Source organism: Ammodytes marinus (genome assembly GCF_949987685.1).
Source record: "Ammodytes marinus genome assembly, chromosome: 1".
NCBI classification, from domain to species: Eukaryota; Metazoa; Chordata; class Actinopteri; order Uranoscopiformes; family Ammodytidae; genus Ammodytes; species Ammodytes marinus.
The window spans coordinates 2,007,550-2,016,604 of NC_137230.1; the positions used below are offsets into that span (position 1 = coordinate 2,007,550).

The 9,055-nt window shown below is 40.0% G+C and overlaps 1 protein-coding gene across 4 annotated transcripts in view; it reads right to left on the reverse strand.

Moving 5' to 3' along the window:
• tpcn2 (two pore segment channel 2) overlaps positions 1-6,832 on the reverse strand; it is a 50,032-nt gene extending 43,200 nt beyond the window's left edge. For all 4 annotated transcript variants that reach the window (XM_080027497.1, XM_080027498.1, XM_080027499.1 and 1 more), the window contains exons 1-2: positions 6,482-6,832; positions 798-850 (exon numbers count right to left, since the gene is read on the reverse strand). In XM_080027497.1, the coding sequence (XP_079883623.1) occupies positions 798-850; positions 6,482-6,653 (225 nt within the window). In that variant the 5' untranslated portion in view covers positions 6,654-6,832. The remainder of the gene's footprint in view (positions 1-797; positions 851-6,481) is intronic.
• Positions 6,833-9,055: the final 2,223 nt, after the last annotated feature.

The following is a 9,055-nucleotide window of genomic DNA, read 5'->3' on the forward strand; positions in this document are numbered from 1 at the left end:
TTTGCAGCGCCGCTTTTTGCATTTTTTCCTGGCTAACTCCTGTTTTTTCTGCCACAGCTCTCCCGGCCTGACTCCAGCCACCAGCTCCAGCCCTCGCCCGCCAGCACTTCCTCCCGGACCCCTCTGCCTGCCTGCTCTAGCCTGCTCACACTCAGCTCCCAGGACTTGCCCTGTTGCTCTCTCCCTGGAGCCCCATGACAGCCAGCCTCCCCCCGGATCACGGTCCTAACCCCCTGCTGGTTACTTCCAAAATAAATCTTCTTAAAACTGATACTGTCTCCGCGCCTGTGTCCTCCTGATCCAGCCGTTACAGTGCCCAGGTATCTGAAGGCCTCTACCTGCTCGACTGTCTGCCCATTCAGCCTCAGAGGTTCAAAGAGAGGTTGGGGGGAAGATGTTTGTCTCTTGAACTGTATATTCATTGCCCAGCCCCATGTGTTGTCTATTCTGTTAAGCACAGAGCTACTGGCCAATGTAATGCCTTGAATGTCCACATACATTTTACAGAAAAATCAATCCTTTGAGGGAAATAGTAATGAATAAAGCATACATTTCACCCAATGTAGATGCCTTCGCGTAATGAGAACATGCGGAAGATACTGTATTTCCTTACTTCCTTAGTAATAAGGGTCCGTTAATAATAAGGGTTAATTCATTTTTTTAAATTTTGATTGAATGGGTAAATTAAGATTTTTAATTTAATTTTAATTTAACTGTTTATTCAATATTTTTTAATTGACCCATTCCTAGTATTAACCAAAGAAAGAAATAAGGAAGGTTAGTCATGGTACACTTACCTGTATGGCATCCTCAATGAATACAACAGCTTGTTGGATGTAGAGGTCATTATCTGTGGAGCAGGGAGACCGGTCAGTGTCACACATCCATCTGAACATCTCTTTAGCTTCACAAGCAGAATTAACAAAGATCTGAACACATCACAGAAATGCTTTCAACGCTGAGATGGCTACTGTCCCTGGACTCACCATGTGTACATTCACTCAGAGGATCATTCAACATGCTTTCTGTACAGCAGACACATGCTCTGGCTCAAACACACCACAGCCTGTCTGGGAGCTGGTTGGGTTGGGAGCTGGGATAAAGCTTTTTTTTTTTTTTTTTTTGAGGCAAAATGATGAAAGTTAGTCAATTGTAAACTGGGCACATTGAAATTCATCATATCCTCTCTCAGGTTTTTCACTTTGCTTCAGTTGCTCAGCAGAGAATCAATTGGCGACCATTTTGATGATCAGTCCATCGCTTGAGTCACTTTCTAATCAATAATCTTCACCTTTTTGAACATGAATATGTGATGGCTTTCATTGTCCTATACAGTATGTAAGTAAAGAAAATATCTCTTTAATAATAATAATAATTAGTTTATTTTATATAGCGCCTTTCCCAAACCCAAAGAGGCTTTACATGGAGGGTTTTGTAGGTGAGCAGGAGGGATCTGTAGGTGATGCAGGATTTGATTGGGAGCCAGTGAGATGGATGAGGGTGGGGGTGATGTGCAGAGCTTTGCTTGGAGGGTTTGGTGCTGAGCTACAGCTGGGTGTCGTCAGTGTATGTGTGGGAGCTAAGGCCGCGGTGGCGTATAATCTGATCCAGGGGCAGCATGTAGATCTTTAAGGGTTTAACTGCAAATGCATGCTAAACTCTGATGGTAATTTTTCTCTTTTTTGTTAAATTTTTATTAAACAGTTACACAGACATTTGCCAGTAAAGTGTGTACAGTCAGCAAGAGGACACCGAGGTCAGTGCTATCTGGAAGGAAGCAAGAAAAACCTTTTCAGCATTTACGAGCTGGGTCAGCACTTTTCCTTTGAATGAATAATACATCATCCCTGCATTCCAATACCCTTACTTTCTGCTATTTAGTATGGTAGAAAAAAGATTTAGGATGTCCCAATTCTTCTGTTAAGATTTAGTATGCTTAGAAATACCCGGATGTCCTACTACAACCAGTCGAGATTTTTAGTGTTGAAATCAGCTTGCTATTTAGGCGATTTTGTCCAGTGCGCAACGGAAGGAACTTCACATCGATCGAGCCTCCGTATGAAAACAACCAGGGATGCAATGAATATACAGTATAAGGAAGAGGCTAGATCAAGTCGCAATGTTATGCTGAAATAAATAAGTAAAAGTATGTCCTAATTGTATGCATACTGCATCAGCTGTAGCATGTAGAATAAAAATAACAGTATGACATTTGGAACGCAGGGTATTTTTGAGTTGAACTTTTATATAATACATCCCTGCTGGTGGATGACCATTAATGTTGTTGTTGTTGTTGTCAGTGGTTCTGACTCATGTGAGTATGTGATGTAATAAAGCCAGTAGTGTTTGGACATGTGCAACTTAGATTTGGCTATTTGAAGCCAAGTGTAAGTGATAGCATTAGAGCAGCGTTGAATAGATCAGGGCTATCACACACAGCGCACCATTGCTCTACAAATGGCAGTCATTAGGTTCAATGACTGAAAGCTTTCCACCCAGCGGTTACACAGACACAAACATGATGACTCAGACACACGCACACACGCACGCACGCACGCACGCACACACACACACACACACACACACGCACGCACGCACGCACACACACACACACACACACACAATTGACTGACTCATGTGAGTCACAACAGGATGTGTCATAGCAGCGGTTGTGCTGGGTGAGACTGACAGGCAACACATCAAACGGCTGAAACACACACACAGACACACACACACAGACACACACCTCAGTGGACACACACGTGGGAGTTACACTTCTCACACACTTGTTGCAGCAGCAGCAATGAATAACGTGAGAAAAAACTTTAAACACCACCGACATGAACAATCCATACTGCATATTGCAATACAACAGTAATATCATGCTTACATATTGTTCTTTATGAAAATATGGAAGCCAAACTTCAAAGATAAACTCTAAATCTTAAGCCCTTTTCGGACATAAAATAACATAAAATAAGTTATATTTCTGGCTCCAGACATGACAGGACACCAGGACACCATATCGCTGAACGGCAGGGAAGACTGTTCTCTCACAGTGTGCATCAGGGCTGGATCCCATAAGTTCTGTTGAACAAACCTTTATCCATTTCATCATCAGAGAACTGAATAAAAACTAAAGAAAGGCGAAATCAGTTTGGGGTCTTATTGGATTCCTTTTAGGTCACATGTAATGCAAAAACCGGGTCAAACTCACACGTGTCACAAATATAGCTGCCAAATGAATTGGTCTCCCCACACCCACACTGTCAGAGCTTAATCTCAAGGCCATCTCACGCATCGCATCTACAATAGCACAGGACAACACACACCCACTCAACTGCCACTTCACCATTATGCCCTCAGGACGCAGGTACAGGTCTGTTGTGCAGGAGGGCTCGCTATGGTCAAAAGCCTGGTGCCTGACGCCATAGCAACACTTAACACAAACCCAAGATAAAACACCCCAGTCCCACTCTGTGTATACACTCTGTCTGCATGTTTATTTTGTTGTGTTTGTTGTCCATCTGTCTATTGTCTGTCGACATGTGGCCCATAAATGTACTGTGAAGTGAAGAAGAATGTCCCCTTGGGGACAATAAAGTGTTAAGTCTCATTTCGCTGGAGACATTGACAAAAGTTCAAATATAGGGAGTGCTTTTGTGATGATTAATATCATTGTGCAAGTCTTTTTATAAGCTCTTCTGCCCAGAACAAAACACATTGTCATAGACTGACAATATTACTGAGAATATACTGACTGGACAGAGAAGAGTGTGTGGCTCATACATACTGTGTATGTAAGTCAAACTGATATGATTGATGTTGTGCATCAGAGATGATGATAGGGATTATCATAAAAATACCTGCATTTAATATCTCTGAAATAATATCACATTTGTACAGAGGCATTGGCAGAAGCAGAAGGACATTGAAATCTTTCATTTATCTTCATATTCTGAGTCACAGGACCCATCACAGCTGCTTTAATTCTATTAGCTGAGCAGCATACAGCAAGGGCAACACTAAGTGGAATGCAACTGATCAAAGCCATAGGAAATCCCTGCATCCCTCTTCATTCAAATAATATATATATACTTTATGATTTTGAATATTTATGTTTTTATTACCGCCATCTGCTTTTTAAATATACAGCCCTGTTTTACAAAAACACTCAGTCTTTACTGTATTCCAATGTGAAAATAAGTCAACAAACAACAACATCCACAACATTGATCTTACTGTTAACTGAATGTTTTGGGTTGGACACGACAGACAATAGAAGACACCATCTTCTGCTTCTTTATTTACCATAATCATTTTGACTGTTTGAGAACCTTTAACAGAGTAAACTATTCATTATCAAAAAATAATTCACAGATTAACATGTACTGACTACAGTGTTAGTAGTTTCTTTTATAATCAAACTAGTGTATGTACTGTATGCTGTAGCTCTTAGGATGAGCCCATGAGAGTGGAGTAGGCCCATGTCTCCCAGTCCAGTTCCTTGGCATAGTAACTGGACTGTAACTACAGTATAGGCTAGGTGCTAAGCGTAACACTTCTTGCACTAAGATAGTTGTAATGGATGTAACTTCCTACTGCAGCTCCAGTACATTTCATGGGAGATATATTGCACTTTGAACCCAGCTCCATTCACAAGTTACCTTACAGATTCACATTTGACAAAGCATGATGATCTTACCAAAAGTCATGAATTGAAAAAATAAAAAATTAAACTAGCCAAATTCAACCAGCTAAAGCATTTTACCAATAAAACATGTCACTATACAATGCTTCAGGGAATCCAATCTAATGTAACAGACATCTCACACACAAAAGTACAGGCCATGCTGGAAGAAACACATGGCAACCCATTATTATTATTATTATTATTATTATTATTATTATTATTATTATTATTATATTATTATTATTATATTATTATTATTATTATTAGACCTTCTGATGCAGTGTGCTGGCCCCTCACAGATCCTCCCTCATGTGGAAGGGCCCAGTGTCATGAAGGCTTGTCATCAGAATCAGAATCAGCTTTATTGGCCAGGTTTGCGTAAACAAACAAGGAATTTGACTTTGGTAACCATTTGCTCTCAAAGTACAACATACTAACATATATTTAAAAAAAAATACTGTTTAAAAACAGTATTATAATTTACAAAAAACGAACAAATACACATTAGGGCAGAAAGGGTGCAATGTCAGTCAGTCAGTGATTCAGATTTAAATATAAATAAATACTGTAAGAGATTTAAGATTTAATATAAATATAAATATAGTGCAAGGCAGATCAGTGCAATGGCAATGTTAACAATATCGGAATTTGAAGTATATGAAAAATATACATGAGGTACAGCAACAATGGACATTGTTCAGCAAAAGGGTGTAAGTTATTTCTGAGAGTTCAGCAGAGTGACAGCTTGGTCATCTGTTGCCATGCCAGCAGGCTGCGGGTGTGTTGGAGGTGTGTGACTGCAGAAGGGCTGGGACCTCAAATCAATATTACCATTAATTGAACATTTTACAGATTACGATTAATGAATGATTATTTAGTTTCTGTTTTTTCCCCTCACTGACACTGTTCAGGGATATTATTTCAAATGAGTCAAAAGAAAAAACAAAATCCCAATTATTTTTGATTCACCGATTTAAATCATTTCCCCCACACTCCAAAATTGTTCCCGGAGTATTATTACAAGATTATTGCACGTTAGTTTACCAGAGCTATGGAAACCAGCAGCATTATGTGTTGAGGTGCTTTGTCCAAAAATACATTTTTATTGGATTTAGATGTCAATAAAGTAAAGTAAAGTAAATTACTATTGCATTTGTGAACAATATTCCCACTAGGCCTCCTGTTAATGTGTTTTGGAGGGGAGACTAAATCAATGTTTGTTTAGGACAACTAGTGACTTTACACATATATGATTAGGTATCAGGCTACTGGATTCAGCAGCACATTTCCAACAAGAACTAATTGGTGTTTGACAATTCATTAGTAGCTTAAGTAAAAGGCATATGAGAACTTTCAGCTAGACATTCATTTTCTACGGTACATCTTATTGTTGGTATGTGTTCAAAGGTATATTCCTATATTTATCCTACATGCATCTTCAAATGTTTTTTTTTCATAGATTAAGCAGCATACACGTTTAAAGGCGTGCAGAGCCTTGTATTGTTGATCTGGATCTACATTTACGTCCTAACTCCTATACTGACAGGTTCAATTCGGGTTATTTTTTTTTAGTTTAGGTGTCTTACAATATTGATTTAAGAATGTTTGCAGCAATAAGAATCCATTTCAAAGACGTGGGGGACCTGAGAGATGACAAAACACATGTATCTCCCAAAGTGAAGCCCTTCTCGACAGCCTGTCACTAAACTATTCCACATCAGGCCTTCTCATGACATCCAACGTGTTGCTCCTCCTGCTGACGGTGTTAGTCCACCTCCACTCACTCACCTGTGTCCCGCTCCACACTGCACGACTCCCCGGCCACAGAGTAGGACATCCGCCTGCTGCCGGCTCCCCCTGCCCGCCCTCCCCATGGCCCCCCCGGCCCGTCTGCCTGCTCTGAGCCAGAGCTGCAGCCATAGTCCCCGGAGCACCCGGCCAGCAGACTGTCCGTTTCCATCCAGGACAAGCACAACTGTCGCTAAGGTCTAGCTGCTCCTCAGAGGGAGGGAGAGGAGCCGATCGTATGGAAGAGCTGCTAGGAAGAGTGTAGTCCAGTCACAGACATAGATAATATATAAATAGTCACAGTCAGACCAAACACAGTGGGACAGTTGGACACGGCGGTAGCAGCAGCCTTTAGGCAGAGCGCAGGAGAAATGTGTTTTTAGGAAGTGACTGCTCGGTGCTCCTCCCTCCCCTCCTGTAGGCCCAGTATCACTTTACACTGTCTTTAAAACTCCACCTACACACACTCTGGATATTCACAGTGAGCACAGTGGGCGGTCCCTGCAGAATAGGCCTACAGTAGGAAATAAACGACAGGTTTATCACGTTTAGGATTAGAAAAAATAAAGTCGTGATAGAAAGAAAGAAATGATAAAATACTCAAGTTCTCTTATTGGATATTGTATCAGCATTATGATTGACTGGCTCATTTTGATTTTGAAATTCTCACAATTTAAATTAAATACACCAATGTAATTTTTTTTTATCTAAAAGAAAGGCCACAACCAATGATTATAGTAATAATAATACATTTAATTTAGCCTATATAGCGCTTAAATTATGGATTAGGTCTATCAATTCATATGAGGCCTAGATTAATATTATAAATCAACTCACATGTTCAATAAATCATTAGAAGTATCCATGTCTAATGCAGCTGTCTTCAAGAGGAAATTTTTCTCCAACCCTTCAAAATGGTGACCCATGCCTCTGCACTATTCAAAAGTAATCATTTTGACCCTGCTACTTCTTCATCATTGACTATCTCATAGATCTGACATCAACAGTCTGCCCCCACAATAACATTGTGTCATTAGATGTCATAAGACATGGTCAAACCATCTGTTTGTGTCGCTGGAACAATCTACATTCTTATCAGAATTCTAGCATTTTAACACTGTTTTAGTATTATTACACCGTTATGTATTGTAGTATGATGCACATGTTTTCTTATATTATTGATCCTGCTACAGTAGTGTCAATGTGTTGTGGTAAACTGCACACATCTTTACATCCTTCTTTTCTATTCCTCCTTGCCAGTAGGTCTATTTCTGTTGAACTGTAGCGTGACTCATTTTCCCCAGGGGTCAATAAAGTACGCTATTTCTGATTGTGATTTATTTCCAGCTAAACTTCTACCTGTCCCACACTGTCCATATGAGTGTCACTCACACACCGTTAAACCCCACACACATCATGAGTGAACTATGTTGATCTAAAGAGTCAATGAGCACCATCAGTCCTTATGAAGAATACATCAACCCACAGGACATGGTAACCTGTAAATGATGGAGGCTTTGGAACCCTGAACCAGTGTCTTAGAATGTGGCTTGCCATTCTGTAATGAGTGGTTGTGAGATACAGAGCGGAGTGGGTGGTAAGGAGTGTGTTTTCTGAGGTAATTCCCCATATCTTGCAGTACCTTCACACAGTATTTAAGCATAATGTTCCATTGGGGCATCCATGGAGCATTATGAATATGAATATATTAGTATAAAAGTCATTGAAAGTCCCACACATATAACATCCTAATCTTCACCCGTCTTATAAAATACATTAAGAATTGGGACTTTTTTTTGTGATATAAGCTTGTGCTAAATAAAGATAAACTTTTCTCCCAGATGGCTGTCCCAACAACTTGAATTGGATACACTTAAACACGTGTTATTCCTAATTCCATACTCTCGTGCTTAAACTGATATTCACTTCAGAAGGGATCTCTTTACTGTCATGGACATAAGGCGTGACAAACGTGACCTATTCTTTTTTGAAATATACATAGAGTATAGGCATGTTAGCATCGTGTTAAGAACATGTATCATTAGGTTGTGTTCCCATGTTATAGCCTGCTTCTTTGTTGCGTGGTTTGAGTTGGATACATTGCTTCCTTTTTCAGATGGTTTGGATTGTGTTCAAAAGGCGGAACTCAAACGCACAATAAATAAACTCACCTGCAAGGAAAGGCTGGTCCTTTATTGGTCAGACAGTTTGGCAGGAGAAAGTTAAATTCCTCACAATTTCTACCATGACCTACATCACTGAGTACCAGCAGGTTATATTCATGCTGATCTTAAAGTTGAGCGCATATTTTAACAGCCATCTGTTAAATGTAATGTCGCTAGTGGCGGCCTATGCGGGCTATATTTGATTGATTTAGACATAGGCTTAGTGCCGTGGAGACCTGGTGTTGTATGGTGGATTTTTAAATACTGAAAATTACAATAAAGTTTTAAATCCCCCACTTGTATGCAATCACTGCTACTTTCCTCCATCCACACTAAACTATACTACACAATATCAGCAGACTGTAGTCAGGACAGAGCATTTAGCTCAACACACACACTGTGTATTGTT